The sequence below is a fragment of the Peromyscus maniculatus genome, chromosome 10 (genome assembly GCF_049852395.1).
Source record: "Peromyscus maniculatus bairdii isolate BWxNUB_F1_BW_parent chromosome 10, HU_Pman_BW_mat_3.1, whole genome shotgun sequence".
NCBI lineage: Eukaryota > Metazoa > Chordata > Mammalia > Rodentia > Cricetidae > Peromyscus > Peromyscus maniculatus.
In genome coordinates this window covers 6082920-6099835 of record NC_134861.1, presented here as the reverse complement: position 1 = coordinate 6099835, position 16916 = coordinate 6082920, and the positions used below count along the sequence as shown (strand labels likewise).

The following is a 16916-nucleotide window of genomic DNA, read 5'->3' as shown; positions in this document are numbered from 1 at the left end:
TTTAGAGATTATTTAAACTCATGCACTTGTGTCCAGCATGCAGCCTATGGGCTGCATGTGCTGCAGGACAGCTGTGAATACAAATACAAATACAATACAAAATCATAAATCTGAAACATTAGGAGATTTTTAATTTTATTTTAATTCTGTGCTTTGCTTTATAAAGTGACTATGTGATTCAAGAGTGTGACTTTGAGGATGACAGTGTTGTGTTGAATGTCAGAAAGTTCAGAATGTGAACTATGGAGGGTGATTTGCATAGGCTATATGCAAATACTGTGCCATTTAAAAGACTTGATCATCCATGGGATTTGTTTGATTTAGTTTTGGTTTTGGTTTTTCAAGACAAGGTTTCTCTGTGTAGCCCTGGCTGACTTCGAACTCACTCTGTAGACCGGGCTGGTTTCAAACTCAGAGATCCTCATGTCTCTGCCTTCCAAGTATTGGGATTAAAGGTATGCGCCACCACTGCCCAGCTATCCATGAGATTTTATTTTCTGGGGGTAATGGTATCGTGACACCAAGGGGTAACTGTTAGTATTGAAGCTGAATTATATCAATTTAGTGCATATTTGTTCAATACTCTTTGGTAATTTCATATGTGAATATAGTATATTTAGATCATAGCTATTTGCCCTCCCCTTCCTCCTAAATCTCCCTTACAACTTCATGTCAAAGTCTTTTTTTTTTTTTTTTTAAATAACTCACCAAGTCCAATTAGTGCTTCCTCCCTGCCCACATAAAATGTGCCTAGATAAGGGAAATTCAAGAAAAGAAAAGGCAACATAGGGTAAGACCTTGTAAAGCAGCTAAAACTTTTTACTAAATTCAGCTTTAAGCTTCCGGTAGCCAAAGAAGTATGGGAAACATCTTTCTAAGACTCAGAATGGTTGGACAAAAATGGCAGATAAAGTTTTCAAGAAAACATGCTTTTTCTGGTATTACAATCTGAGCAAAATGTGTATCAATGAAGGATAGACTATGTGTGTAATACAGAACAGGAGTCAGGCAACCATGTGGAAAACCTGGCCCACCATTTTGCTTTTGTAAATAAAATTTTATTGGGAAAGAGCCATGCCTCCTCCTACCCTGCCCTCTTCCTTTTTCTTTTCTTTTTTTAAATTTTCTCTTATTTTTTATTTTTTAAGACATGGTCTGGTATAGCCTACCTAGTCTGGCCTGGAACTTACCATGTAGCTGATGGTGGTATTGACCCACTGTCTCTGCCTCCTGAGTGATGGGATTATATGTGTTCACCACTACACCCAGCTCTTTTTGTTTCTTTGTTTTCTAAGGTTGGTTGGTTTGTTTTAGTTTTTTGTTCACATATGGCTGCGTCAGTATTCTTGTGAAGGGTTGAATAGTTGCAACAGAGATGTAGCTCACAAAACCCAATATGCTTAATATCTGGAAGATGTTTGCGAACTCCTGACTTAGGGATGACTCCTTAGCCACACCCCTGCTCCCCAAATCATACAAATTTGTAGCAGCATCCCTCAGGCTGGGGAGTGATTTCCAGGGTACTTAGGTGAGAAACAACCCTACTAAAGGGACCTAGAAAGCAGGCCCTGTGAGCTGCTCTTGGGTGTTAAGTGCTGAGCCCAGTCTCCCTTGATTAACTTGCTCTGATTTAATGTCAGAGCATGGTACCTGTTCCTAAGCCTTAGTGCTTGTGCACAGATTATTGCAGGCTACCTCTTGCTGTACTTCCTCTGGGTGTTTATGGTGCCCCTATGTGGTTGGCCTTTTCTTGTGTTGTTTTTGTTTTGCCTTGCTTTTTAAATCACTGAGCCTTGTGGTGGGAAGCACAATGGTGCTTCTAGAGCCAGGGCATTTTTTTTTTTAATCTCCTGGGACAGCTGGTAATATCTAGAAACATTCTGACACATCTGTGGCTAGTATTACTGACATCTAATGTGGGAGTGGGGCCGCTGCTCACCATCCTACAGTGCACAGGCCACCCTATGACAAAGACTCATTTGATCCCAAGTGACAGTAGTGCTGAGATGACAAGCCCTGTTTTAGAAATAGCAATATTTACATCATCTAACAATATCTGATAAGAGAAGCCTCTGTCTGAAGGAGGCATTCAAGAACTGTAAGTTAAGACTTTTATTCTTTTTTAGAAGTACTCTGAAAGGCGCAGTCATTCTTTGTAAACATTTGGTCTGGGATGTAACCTTTACTGGCTGCTGCAGGGATTTTAGGTGCGCGGACATAGTCCTGCACTTGAGGACCCTTAGAGGAAATGAGACAGGTAGACTACTTTTGTGAGCAGTTTCCTTAGCAGGCTCAGTGAAGTCTGCCACTTGGGGGCTGGTGTGGGGCTAATCAGGAAACAGTGAGGGATCAGCATTTCAAGGTGAAGTACCCATTGAGGTGGTGGATTTTAGCCAGTGAGATAAGGAACCACTGGACAACAGAACTCAGTACTATACAAATGAGATTGTTTGATTGGAAGGGTAGACTTGGTGAATGGTTGGTGTTGTGTTGAAATCACAAGTCAGACATATGTTCTGTAGCGTTCACAGTGTAGTGGCACACAGAGCAACAGGGTAGCAAGGTTGGAGCTGAACCCTGTCCAGCCTTCTCAGATGGAGGGGGACATGACCTAGTACACGTGAATTTCCTGAGGGGAGGCCAGAGGACTAGGCCTCTCAGGATGAACCTAGAGGCGAGAACTTGCAGGTGCCTCTGAGGTTTGAACCTGGGCTGTCAGAAAGCTGAATGTGCCACTGACAGATATAGGAACAGAGGACTGGGGTGGGAAGGCTGAATCGTGGTTGATGGGACGTCCCTCCTGGGATGCCAACCCATTTGTCTTTCCCAAATGTCTTTCTTCCTTCTCTCAGTCTCCTTGGGGATGATTTTGACTTCTGTGTTTGGCTTTTCTTTTCTTTTTTTTTTTTTTTTTTTTTTGAGACAGGATATCACTGTATAGTTCTGGCTGACCAGGAACTTTCTATGTAGACCAGGCAGGCCTCAAACTCACAGAGATCCACCTGCCTCCAAATGCTGGGATTAAAGGGGTACACTACTTTGCCCAGCCTTCTGTGCTCTTTTTATGGGAATTTCCTTTGATGCCAGCCTTGTGGTTTGAGTCTAGTACTGAAGTGGTTGCTTTGGTTTTAGGATTATTGTGATTGCCTGGTCTCTCTGTCTGCCTTGGTTTAGAGGATATAAGTCCTTAATTTCTATGACAAGGTAGTGCACCCAGGACTGGGTGTGGTTTCTAGACTCCTTTGGCTCTTCCAGCAGGGACCAATGGGGACTAAGAATGGGAGGGATGGAACAAACCATATGTGTAAGTAGCTTTAATGTGTATGCATGAATATCTATATAATGCCTGTTGACTTAATAAGCCAGGATAGTTATTTACTGTTTCCTTTTGGTTCATTTTTGGATCCATGTACTAATTTTTTTACCCCTTTGCAGGCATCTATGGACCAAACAGCTGCTCTGGTGTTGGATGGTGCCAGTTTGGGGATGAGCACATGCCAGTCCATGGATAGAGGTAGCAACCAGACCTTTGGGAACTCCCAGAACGTAGGAGAACAGGCCTTTCCCACTGCAAACTCTGACTGCAGGTGAGCTTCAGAGTGCCTAAGCTGATGCTCCTGTTGGGCGGGGAAAGTCCAGCCAAGGGCATAGTAGTTGGGAGGCCAAAGCTTTGGGTCACCTTCTGACTGCTGCACATCACACGTGGGACCCTGAGGGAGTCAGTCCTCATAGCCAAGTGACAAGGTGGAGGATCTGTGTTCTCTCAGAGATGCATCACACATGATGTCGGTCCTGGTCATGGTGGTGCCCATGGCATCATGCTTTGCAAAGGTGATATGCAGTCAGTAAGGAAATGCAGAAACAGTGGATGAGTCACACATTGCGGGTAAATGAGACCTTTCCTAAGAATCCAAAGGAGAAGGGTACTGCCTATGCCTCAGTTGCTTAGTAAGTGTCCCAGCTTTTTTGTTTGTTTTAAGTCAGGGTCTCTTTATTATGACTTAAAACAGTTCTCTCACTCTGTAGACTAGGCTGGCCTCAAACTCAGAAAGATCTACCTGCCTCTGTCTCCAAAGTGATGCTGGAACTAAAGGCATATGCCACAGTGCCTAGCTGTGTCCCAGCCTCCCCACCCCTCACCCTCCACCCCCCACCCCCCACCCCGCCCCGCCCCCAGACAGGGTTTCTCTGTGTAGTTTTGGTGCCCATCCTGGATCTCATTCTATAGACCAGGCTGGCCTCGAACTCACAGAGATCTGCCTGGCTCTGCCTCCCAAGTGCTGGGATTAAAGGCGTGCGACATGACCACACAACTTTGTGTCCCAGCTTTTTAAAAGCATAAAGTAGAGTTGATGAGACGGCCAGTGTATAAAGAGACTTGCCATGCAAGCCTGATGACTTAAACTTGATCCTGGAACCCATGCCAGTGGAGAAGAAAAGTACCAACTCCACAAAATTGCCCCTCTGACCTACATATGCACACACTGATAGTTTTTAAAGGTAAAAGTATTTTTTAATCAGGATCCAGGCATGGTGTGCACACCTTTAGTCTCAGCACTTAGAAGGCAGAGGCATGTGGATCTCTGAGTTCAAAGGCCACCTAGTCTACAGAGTGAGTTTCAGGACAGCCTGGGCTACACAGAGAAACTATCTCGAAACGCTCTCCCACCCTCCAAATTTTTTCTTCAGTCAGGGTCTGGGGATGTACCTCATTTGGTAGAGTGCTTGCCCAGCACACAGGAAGCTCTGAGTTCCAGCCTTTATGCTTTCTTATACACGTAGCCGTAACCCCTGCACTTGTCAGATAAAAGCAGGAGGAGCAGAGGTTCAAGATCATTCTTGGCTACATAGTGCATTTGAGGTCAGCATGGGATGTATGAAACTTGTCTCAAGAGAAAAAAACGACCCCCATAATTGTACGTGTTTATGGGGTATGTGCCCTAGGTTTTGATGCCATTGTCAGTTTTGAGAAACTTACTTTCTTGGCTATGGATGGCAGTTCTACTTAACCTGTTCTTCCTGCCTCACTGTATTGACTGAGCAGACTTAGCTGTGTGCTCTGAGAAACATGACATGTACACCCCTTTCCCTGGGAGCAGCTGGTGCTCTTGGCTCCTCACTAGCTGGTCCCTGTCGGCAGTCACTGACGTTCCTTATGCCATAAGCTCTGTACTGATTTTGCCTCCACTGCATCCACCACTGAGTGTTCATTTGGACTAGTAGAGGCCATGCTTGTTCGGTGCTAACTTTTCTGCTCTGCCTTCTCTCAGGCCCAAGTCCTCACCATACCTGGCTGGCTTTTGGTTCTAGCCGTGGAGGAGATTGGGGAGCTGCTCAGTGTGCAAGAGGAAAGTACATCCATGTGCTTCCTCATTGCTCAGGAGGGTAGAGAGGGAGGGTTTTTTTTTTTCTGTTTTTGGAAGAAAGAGGAACTGGAATGTAAGCTAGAGGTGAGGAGACCAAAAATGCTGTAGTAAGCCAAAGCAGGACGCCTGACTGACAGTGACGCAATGTGCATCCCATTTCACGATAGGGAACTTAGTAGCAGTGGGTACAGTTGCATTGGGAAAAGCTGAGTCCTCTGCCTTTGAAGGTGTTAGCTTAGGCCTTCTCTTGACTACACACTTGAGCTCAGATTCAGGATTAGAAGGAAATTCTCTTCAAAGGTTTTGAAAGCTCTTTCTAACCCTGAGATTCTGATTTTAGGTTTTTATTGTGCTGGGGATTAACACAGGACTTGAGATTCTGAAATGCTGCATTGAGTCCTGAAACCCCTCCCAAAATAGGCACTCAGAAGACTGTGGAATAGAAGAAAGGGAAAAGTTTGGGGAGTTTCTGATTGAGACCCAGAACTAAGTAGTTTGGTGTGGGGGAAGGGGGGCCCTCAGCTGCTGAGCAGACTCTTTTTTTTCTTCTAGATCTCCCCATCCCCATCTATGAAATAGGTCTTTCCATGTAGCCTTAGTTGGTCTCAAACTCATGATCCTCCCAACTCAGCCCCTGGAGTGCTGGGATTATAGCCAAGTGCCACCACAGCTGAGTTAAGCGTGTTTTAAGCACCGTCACACCTTCAAGGCAGAACTTGGGCAGCAGATGGTAGGAAGAGCGGGACTTTGGAATGTGACTCGCTTGATTGAAATCTGGATTCCGATGCTTCCCAGCTCTTGCACCAGTTCATTTAGCTAGTCTGACTTGCTTTAGTGTCGGCTACCATTGTAGCTGTTTATCAGTCTCATGCCTTGGTTAACCCCCAACTATCCTGAAAGACATGAACAACACTGTTCCTGTTTTCAGATAAAGAAATAAAGACCAAGAAAATCTAGGGGTCCTACAGCTGGCTAGTGATAATTCCAGGGTTCTTTCCTGTAAGCTCTCACTTAAATTATCACACAGCACTCTTGGATTGGCCAAGGTTAAGTAACATGTGAGAGGCCATCAGGCAAAATCAGAGCAGCCACGTCTTCTAGGAAACATAATTATTAATGATGCTAGAGATGTGTCTCTGCTTCAGAGCTGTCATGCTCTTCAGAGAACGTTAGCTGAGTCCCAGCACCCACATTAGGTGGCTCATAACTGCCAGTTTCAGGGAATCCAAAGCCTTCCTCTGACTTTCACAGGAAGAATATAAATAAAAGAATAAAAATGAAAGAGAAATGTGATTGAGAAGGAGATGCTTTTTAAGGATGCTGTGTTTAGATACAAAACCACTTTGCCTTTTAAAAATGTGTATACATAATTTGGAAATAGGAATACATTGTGAACTAGCCTCAGGATGTAACTGTCCAGAATTTTCCTGACTGTCTTAAGTTTCAATATTCTACTGGTGTCTGGCTCCAGAAGAAGCAGAGATTATGTGGGCTGGTGTCACTTAGAGGAGGAACACTTGTTCACCATGCATGAGGTCTTGGGTTCAGCCCACAGCACTGAAACAAAAACCCACTCTTGGCTGTGTTATACTTTGTGTTACAGCTCTCAGCAGCATGTAGCAAGCTCTCTGACATCATCCTCTACCCTGGTGGAGATTCTGGAAGCCATGAAGCATCCCTCGTAAGTGACTAGGCACATTTATGAAGCAAAAGCAGACGATCCCTGAGGGAAGGCTTGCCATGGTGGTGTGGGTGGGTAGATTTATACCATACTCTGCCACTTACTAGCTGTGAGATGTGGGTAAGTTACCTGACCTCCCTGAGCCTCTGCCACCTCATTTATACAATGAGTTTTTTAAATCATATTTTATGTACTTACTTGTGGGGAGCTAGAGGGCATGCACGTGTCTGGGTTCTTGTACACAGTTATAGATGGAAGTCAGAGGGCAGCTTGCGAGAGTTGATCCTCTCCTTCCAAATGAATTTAATTCTCTAGAAGTTGAATTTAAGTTGTCAGGTTTGGTGGCAGGCACCTTTATGTACTGAGCATCTTGGCAGTCCTTACCATGTGTTTCTACACACATGGTAATGAAATGATTAAATTATTTTGTGAAGTATTTAGTATAATGCCTTGTAGCAGGAATCTTAGAAGGTCTTATTAATAAGACCAAACCTGAAGCCAGTTATTGGGGTGAATGCTGGAAGATCAAAGAAGCAGAACAAGCCACAGCTACCTCACCTCGCCAGTTCCTCAGCTGGTCCTGTTTCCTCAGACTGGAAGCCTCTGAGTCCTCTTCCAGAATGAATCTCAGCTGAACTGATGCTCAAAAGCCTGAAAGCTTAACCAGCCAAATGTTTCTAGTTTCTGGTCCTCATGCCTTATATACCTTTCTGCTTTCTACCACCACTCCCTGGGATTAAAGGCTCACTTTCTGGGCTTAAAGGCATGAGTCACCATGCTTGGCTGTATCCTTGAACACATGGATTTCTGCCTCTGGAATGCTAGGATTAAAGGCGTGTGCTACCACTGCCTATCCTCTATGTTTAATATTGTGGCTGTTCTGTCTCTGACCCCAGATAAGTTTATTAGTGTGCACAATATTTTGGGGGAACACAACACCACCACAATGTATTTTCTAAATGTCCCTTCTTCTCTCAGTTCTTTTTTCCTGTCATCGGGGTTCCCTCAGCCCAGGAGTTATGTGGAGAACCCTCCCTTCAGACAGTGCATGCCCTTGTGGAGAGCCCCCCCTTCAGACAGTACATGCCCTTGTGGAGAACCCCCCCTTCAGACAGTACATGCCCTTGTGGAGAACCCCCCCTTCAGACAGTACATGCCCTTGTGGAGAACCCTCCCTTCAGACAGTGCATGCCCTTGTGGAGAACCCTCCCTTCAGACAGTGCATGCCCTTGTGGAGAACCCCCCCTTCAGACAGTGCATGCCCTTGTGGAGAACCCCCCCTTCAGACAGTACATGCCCTTGTGGAGAACCCCCCCTTCAGACAGTACATGCCCTTGTGGAGAACCCCCCCCTTCAGACAGTACATGCCCTTGTGGAGAGCCCCCCCTTCAGACAGTACATGCCCTTGTGGAGAACCCCCCCTTCAGACAGTACATGCCCTTGTGGAGAGCCCCCCTTCAGACAGTACATGCCCTTGTGGAGAACCCCCCCTTCAGACAGTGCATGCCCTTGTGGAGAACCCTCACTTCTCATCTTTTCTCTTTCCTTATTGCCACTGGACACACGTTTCCTGCTCGCTCATTGGAATTCAGGACAGGAGTCCAGCTGCTCTCTGAACAGAAGGGCCTGTCGCCATGCTGCTTCATCAGTGCTGAGGTGGTGCACTGGCTGATGAACAATGTGGAGGGGGTCCAGACGCAGGCAATGGCCATCGACATCATGCAGGTGAGACAGCAAGGAGGGCTGTTCATGTGTGTGTCTGTGCACTACGTGTGCACCTAGTGTCTGCTCAGATCACTGTGAGCAGGGGCTGTCACAGAAGTAGTCACCGTGACAGTCAAGAGATTTGCAGGTTGGGGTGAGGACCTGTTTTTAACTGATGGGAGGTCTATCGGGAACTGATGAAAGGACAGGTCTTCCTTTGGAAGATACTTTAAAGACCTTAGGGTTAGAAGTGCTCGCACAAGCCCCCAACAGCACTGAGGAAGTGGCGGCAGGAGGATCATAAGTTAGAAGCCATCCTATTCTACATAGAGAGACCTTGTCTTAGAAATGCATAAAGGCCGGGCGGTGGTGGCGCACACCTTTAATCCCAGCACTCAGGAGGCAGAGGCAGGCAAATCTCTGTGAGTTCGAGGCCAGCCTGGGCTACCAAGTGAGTTCCAGGAAAGGCGCAAAGCTACACAGAGAAACCCTGTCTCTGTGTAGAGACAAAAAAAAAAAGAAAAGAAAAGAAATGCATAAAGAGGGCGCGTGCGTGCGTGCGTGCGTGCGTGCATGTGTGTGAATATATGTGTGTGAATATATGTGTGTGTGTCACATGTGTGCAGATGCCAGGAGAGGGCATCACATCACCTGGAATTAGGATTGCAGGTGGTTGTGAACTGCCATGTGGGTTCTGGAATTCAAACCCAGGTCTTCTGCAAGAGCAGCCTTTACCGCTGAGACATCTCTCCAGAACCATTACCTGTTTTTCCTTATACTTGTTTTTTTTTTTCTAAAGATTTATTTTGTATTTCTGTGTGTGTGTCTGTCTGTCTGTCTTTCTGTCTGTAGGCAGATGTATGCAGGTACTCACAGAGGCCTGAAGAAGGTGTCAGATCACCTGGAGCTAGAGTTACACACAAGTTGTTAGCAACCTGACATGGGTGCTGAGGCTGAATGTGGGTCTCTGCGAGGGCTTTTAAGCACTGAGCCTTCTCTTCAGCCCATTGCCTCCTGCCTCCACCTCCCCAAACACTGGATTGCAGGGGTGTGCACCACACCTTGTCATAAAGACTGTTTCTGAATGGGGCAAGGTAGACTCTATATATAGTTTTTGTTGTTTGTTTTTTTAATATAAAACATTTTATGTGTATGTTTGTGCACTACATGTGCACCTAGTGTCTGCAGACCAGAAGAGGAAGTCAGATCTCCTGCAACTGGACCAGGCTGGCCTCGAACTCACAGAGATCTGCCTGCCTCTGCCTCCTGAGTGCTGGGATTAAAGGCATGTGCTACCACTGCCCGGCTCACTTAACCATCTTAATCACTGAGCCATCTGTCTCTTCAGCCCCTCCCTTTGTAGATTTAATTCATATTTCTCTAAACATTTTTTGACATTTATTGCCCATTTTGTATTTCATTTTTTTAGAATTCTCTGTTTATTAGTCCATTCATTGACGGGGTTGTTTTATTTGTTGTGGTCTATTTTTATTTTTTGTCTTTTGTTCTTTTCAAAGTGTAGACATTAATTCTCAGTCAGATGTGTAGCTAGCAAAGGTTTCTTCCATCTGTGCAGGCTGTCTCTTCACTAACTGCCCCTCAGCTGTGCAGAGGCTTTCTTGTTTACTTTGTAGTCTCAGGAAGTGCTCACCTATGCCTAGATCTTAGATATTTTCCCTGCCCTTCCCTCTAAGAGGTTCAGAATTCCAAGTCTTACATTAAAGTTCTTGATCCATTAGGAGTTGAGTTTTGTGCAGTGTGAGATAGGAATCTAGTTTCATTCTTCTACATGAGGAGATAGAATTTTCCTAGCACTATTGTTGAAGACTGTCTTCAGTGAGGGTTTTTGTTTTTGTTTTTCCATCTTTACAAAAATCAGGGGGCTATAACTGCTTAGGTTTATATTGGCCCCTTTATTATATTCTACTGATATGTTTGGGGTTATGTATTTTTGTTTTTGTTTTTTATTTTTGTGCCAGCGAGGTATTGTAGTATAACTTGAAGTCAGGTATGAGGTATTGTAGTATAACTTGAAGTCAGGTATGAGGTATTGTAGTATAACTTGAAGGTATGGTGATCTCTCCAGCATTATTCTTTTTGTTCATGATTACATTGGCTGTCTATGCTTCCATATAAACTTTAAGATTTTTTTTCCTATTTATGTGAAGAATGGCATTGGAATTTAGTGGAGATTGCATTGAATCCATAGATTGCTTTTGGTAAGATAGGCACTTTTCATATTAATTCTTTTTTTTTTTTTTTTTTTTTTTTTTGGTTTTTCAAGACAGGGTTTCTCTGTGTAGCTTTGTGCCTTTCCTGGAACTTGCTTTGTAGCCCAGACTGGCTTCGAACTCACAAAGATCCACCTGCCTCTGCCTCCCGAATTCTGGGATTAAAGGCATGAGCCACCACTGCCTGGCCATATTAATTCTTATAATCCATGAGCATAGGATTAAAATCCATAAAAAGAATTTGGTGACACCTTTCCTTTTCTGTTTCATGGAGTAGTTTAAGACACACTGGTTGGGGGTGAGAAGCAGCAGCAGCATTGGTATTAATTCTTCAAAGGTCTGGTAGATCATCAGTGAACCAAGATGACCTTGAAGCCCTCATCCTCCTGCCTCCACCTTCCCAGTGGGATTACAGGGATGTGTGCCACAACTAGTTTTCCTTATGGGATTATGGGAGACATTCCCTCAGATGAAGAGAATTATACTGCCTAACCGATTGTTACATTTATTGAAGTTAGATGGTTTTCTGCTTGGGAGTTTTTCTCTACTTTCTGTATGTTTGAAATGTTTGGTGAAATACATATACTTTATAACTTAGAACAGGTTCATTTTCACATAGCACATTCTAATGGGGGCCAAAGGTATGATCTCATGATCTCAGTTCTTTTTTTTTTTTTTTTTGGTTTTTCGAGACAGGGTTTCTCTGTGTAGCTTTGTGCCTTTCCTGGAACTCACTTGATAGCCCAGGCTGGCCTCGAACTCACAGAGATCCTCCTGGCTCTGCCTCCCGAGTGCTGGGATTAAAGGCGTGCGCCTCCACCGCCCGGCATGATCTCAGTTCTTACTGAGATCACTAACTACCTTGACTGCTATGCACAAGCAAGAGATGCCTCTTTGAGATGTCACCTGCAGTAATTTCAGGTTTTCGTTGTTTCCTAGAAAATGCTGGAAGAGCAGCTCATAACGCATGCATCTGGTGAAGCCTGGCGGACCTTCATCTATGGCTTCTATTTCTACAAGATAGTAATGGACAAAGAGCCCGATCGAGGTCAGAGCCAAAGCACATGCGGTCACCACAGGGGCGAGTACTTTTCCTAATCTTTCACATCACAGTGCATCTTGAACTCCATGTGTGGCTTTGTTTTCTAAGTTGACACTCTGTTAACTTTTTTTTTTTTTGCATTTGTACATTTTTAAGCATAACTGAATGACAGTGTTGTTTTTTTTTTAAAGATTTATTTAGCTTTTTTTAAGAGAGAGAGAGAGAGGGAGAGAGAGGGAGAGAGAGAGAGAGAGAGAGAGAGAGAGAGAGAGAGAGAGAGAGAGAGAGAGAGTGAGTATGTGTGTGTGTGGATCTTGTGTGGATCTTCCTGGAGCTGGACTTATAGACAGTGATAAGGCACCCGATTTGGGTGCTGGAAACGCAGCTGGAGTCTTCTGCAAGAGCAGCATAGCATGCACTCTTAACCACACAACCACCTCTCTAGTCCAGACAAAGTATTTTTCAGCTACAGTGTTTTTATTGAGGACAGTGTTGGTGGAAGACAAACCAAAAAGAGGCCAAGGTACCTGGTTCAGAATTTTCTATGGGTCGTATTTTGGTGCCTTACCTCGCAGTCTGTCTCCATCCTGCTTAGTTGGTTCTGATGATAATGTGATGGGCTCCAATAGTACTTTATACTTACTGGGCTTCCAGGTCCCACATACTCCTTCAAGAAGACTACCAAGTTTTCCAAGACATGTTTTAAATAAAGTCACTCTTTGGTATCAGAGGAGGATTAGCTCAAGGAACCCATCTCCTCTGAGATACAAAAACAAACAAACAAACAAACAAACAAAACCTACAATATTTAAGGCCTATACATAAAATAGCATGGTTTCACATATAACCTGTTTACACTCTCTTGTATTATTTTTAATGATTTATTTTTCTGTGTGTGTGTGTGTGTGTGTGTGTGTGTGTGTGTGTGTGTGTTTATGTGTGTACTCCATGTGTCTGTAGGTGCCAACAGAGACCAAAAGATGGTGTTGGATCTCCTGGAGCTAGAGTTAAAAACAGTTGTGAGCCACCATGTAGATGCTAGGAACTGAACCCAGGTCCTCAGCAAGAACAGCCAGTGCTCTTAACCACTAAGCCATCTCTCTAACTCCTTCCCTTACATTCTTTAAACCATCCCTAAATTATTTATAATAACTGATAATAAAGTACTGCTGTATTATATTATATTGTTTAAGAAACAAGAAAAATTTTGGTCATATTCAGTATAAATACTCTTCTCCCCCCCACCCACCCAAATATTTTCGGTGATCAAATCTGTAGGTGTATATATAGCTCATGAGTCCAGGGAGCTAACTGCCTGTGTTTGCCTCTTTATTGTGGTTCTGGGATGGAACAACCCAAAGCCTGTGCACATTAGACAAACATTCTGCTACTTAGCAACACTTTAACCCCACCCCTTTTTAATGAACAAAGGGAATTCACTGGGAAACAATTTCTAACATAATTTCTGGCTTGCGTAGCTCTGGAGGCACCAGGTAGTCAGACCAGCTTCCATAGTGTATGAATTTCAGATGCCTGGGGACTGGTTGGAAGTGACTCCCACATTGTGTAAATCACTTCTTCACCTCTGGGTCCATAGGTGATATGGTGTAATCGGTGCCATTCACTGTGTGCTCTTGTTAATATGGTATCTACTTTACCTTCTAATAGAAAAAAAGAAAAACCCGTAACATTTTATGTCCTGTAATTATTATAAAACTGATAAAGTTTTTAAAATTGAATTAAATCTTAAATAACATAAAATTAGCCTACATAACAAAAGCCATTCACAGCCGGGCGGTGGTGGCGCACGCCTTTAATCCCAGCACTCGGGAGGCAGAGGCAGGCGGATCTTTGTGAGTTCGAGGCCAGCCTGGGCTACCAAGTGAGTTCCAGGAAAGGCGCAAAGCTACACAGAGAAACCCTGTCTCAAAAAAACAAAAAAACAAAAAAACAAAAAAAAAAAAAAAACAAAAGCCATTCACAGAATTGTGCAACCACCACCTCTTTCTTTCTTGTTAGCTGTTAGTGCCCAGCTCCTCCCTTTCCAAACACTCCCTGTGCAGGCGGTTGTAGGCTTTGTGTTTCTAAAACCGTCCTGTGTGTGGAGATGTGTAGTCCATAGGCTTTACACGGGGTTCCTTTCACTTAGCATAGTGTTATGGTCTGTCTGTACCATTCTCAGTCAGAAAGCAGCTTTGTGACAAGGGATCCTTTACTTCCCCCTGCTTTTTACCAGTGCCTATGCAGCAGCCCAGTGCCCCCTGGCACACAGCAGGAGTGGATGACTTTGCCAGCTTCCAGCGCAAGTGGTTTGAGGTGGCCTTTGTGGCAGAAGAGCTTGTGCACTCTGAGATTCCGGCCTTCCTCCTGCCCTGGCTACCCAGCCGGCCAGCCTCTTACGCAAGCAGGCACAGCTCCTTCAGCCGAAGTTTTGGAGGACGGAGCCAGGCAGCTGCACTGTTAGGTAAGTTCTTGACCTAGTTGGAGTCTGGGAACAGCAGGTGGCTGGGGAAGGGAGGTCACTAGCCTTCTAGCATGTATAAGGCCCTACTTAGAACCACAAGAAAATTGTTTGTTTGAGAGAGGGTCTTACTGTGTGGTCCTGGCTGGCCTGCAGTGAGCAAAGTCCACTTGCCTCTGCCTGATTTAAAGCAGAGGCTCTTAACCTGTGGGCCTTGACCCCTTTCACAGGGGTCGCCTAAGACCACCGGAAAATGCAGATGTTTACATTACGATTCATAACAGCAACAGCATCACGGTTATGAAGTAGCAACAAAAATAATTTATGGGGGAGGTCACCACAACATGAAAGACTATGTTAAAGGCTCACGGCATTAGGAAGGTGGAGGATCACTGGTTTAAAGCCATGTACCACCATGCCTAGCGAGAAAAAAAGTATGTTTCTAAGTAAAAACGAGTAAATTAAGATACCTTATGACTGGGTGTGGTGGGCTCCATTTTAATCCTAGGACTTGGGAAGCAGAGGTAGGAGGATCTCTGTGAGTTCAAGGATAGCCAGGATTACATAGAGAGACCCTATCTCAAAATACCAAAAAGAGAAAAAAAGATAATCTCTTTCTGGCCAGATGTGGTTGGTGGTACAGATCAGTAATTCTAGCACTTGAGAGGCAGAAGCAGAGCAGGGATTGTGAGTTTGAGGCCAATCCAGGCTGCATTGTAAGGCCCTGTCTCAAAAAACTAACCAATTTATTTATTTGCTAAATAAATAAACAGGAAAAAAGACCTAAGATGACTTACAGAAGAGAAAGACCTGAATTTCACTACTGCCTGTGATTCAGTTGGGTTTTTGTTTGTTTGTTTGTTTTACTGTTGCTTGGGGGTGGCTTTTTGTTTGCTTTTTCCTTTTTTAAAACATATGAGTCTCATTTGGAAGTAGCGGCAGAAAGCTGTTTTGAAATGCCTAGTGTTGATGTATGGACCTTTGACTGGGCCTGTGGTGGCTCCCACTTCCCCATCCTTAGCCTGTGTCACTGAGCTGGAATGCTACAGAGGCATCTTAGAGTCTGGCAGAAACAGTACCACATGCCTTCCACTCTTGCTCGTGCACATCCTTCTCAGGCTTGCCCTGACAGTTGTTAGATCTTGGAATCAGGAGAGACTGTTGCATTCTTCTATCCAAACTGACCCCTAAACTTTTTCCAAAGCATCCCTGATGAATATGGAGCTAGCTTCCTTTTGAAAACTTCAGTGTGGCACTCACTGTTGAGACTTGCTCCATTGTGAGGCAGGTCTAGTTGTGAGAGCTGGACTTCAGTGTTCTTTCTCCTCTTGTGATTCTGATCTGCCCCCTAAAGTGTTGACTTTGTTTCTCTTCCGGGCTTGTGCACATTGATTAGACTTCCCATGTAGCGGGCTATACCTTTGTCCATACTGAAAGCCTGCTAGAAGCATCTGATTTGTCAAATCTTCCCTGGAAGCACAAATCCAGTGATTTGGTAATTACCGCTTGGGTGCCCTCTAGACTCACCTATTCTACACTTAACAGACCTGATAATAGAAGAGAGATGTTCAAAGTCACTGCTGATGGTTATCACTTGCCTTTGGTTTTATGACTGAGGCTCTTTTACCTGGAGTGCAAACCCAGAGAACACAGCCTTCTTTGATGTGGACTGTTGAGTAAAGGGCTCCTGAGAGTGTCATAAATCAGGAACATGAAGCCCAGGCAGAATCTAGCTTCAGTGAACATTTTAGTATCAGAGTGACCAAGTAAGGGTACCAAATGTGCCTCGAGTGTTCATCAAGCTTTGAGCATTAGTGAGTCTCATGCCATAAACTGGAAGGAAGGCTTAATGGGAACAGAGAAGAGAGGAGACACAAAGTAGCCGCCAGAGGAGAAGGCAAGTGAGGGAGTCTATAAACCTTTCTCACCATGTGTTTCTTGGCTGGGCTGCCCTATCAGTTTGCAGACAAGGAAGCAAGATTTTCAGAGCCATGTGTGTGGCGGCAATCTCAGGAGCTTGGCTCTTCAGCTTCAGATCAAGAACTTTGCCCATTCTATATGTTCTAGTACTGGGAGAGAGTCATTCAGGGTCTGAGCTAATGCTCTCCTGCCTTCCAACAGAAGCTCATTAAATTTGTTGACTTAGGAGCCACTCACAGCTTCTATGTGCAGAGCCCAGAACCTCACTGACTCTTTCAGAGAAAGAAAAACTGTGAGGAGAGGGATATGAGAGCAGATCCTGATTTATGGAAAACCTAGGTGTGCTGAGTGTGGTTAGTGTCCGTGGAGGTCACAGCCCTGTGATAGGATAGGGTTCATTAGAACTTTCATTTCCTGGGAAAATATTGTATCTGTATCACTCTTTGACTCTTCAGTCTGTGAGGCAGGATCTTTCCCTGGGGCTTTGTGTTTTCTCTGCTCAGCTGGAAGC

The 16916-nt window shown here is 44.5% G+C and overlaps 1 protein-coding gene across 29 annotated transcripts in view; it reads left to right on the top strand.

The window, feature by feature from the left end:
* Window positions 1-16916, top strand: part of Depdc5 (DEP domain containing 5, GATOR1 subcomplex subunit) — a 137530-nt gene that overhangs the window by 106434 nt on the left and 14180 nt on the right. For all 29 annotated transcript variants that reach the window (XM_076545772.1, XM_076545779.1, XM_076545768.1 and 26 more), the window contains 5 exons: window positions 3436-3587; window positions 6970-7047; window positions 8640-8772; window positions 11922-12030; window positions 14261-14488. In XM_076545772.1, coding sequence (XP_076401887.1) covers window positions 3436-3587; window positions 6970-7047; window positions 8640-8772; window positions 11922-12030; window positions 14261-14488 — 700 coding nt within the window. The remainder of the gene's footprint in view (window positions 1-3435; window positions 3588-6969; window positions 7048-8639; window positions 8773-11921; window positions 12031-14260; window positions 14489-16916) is intronic.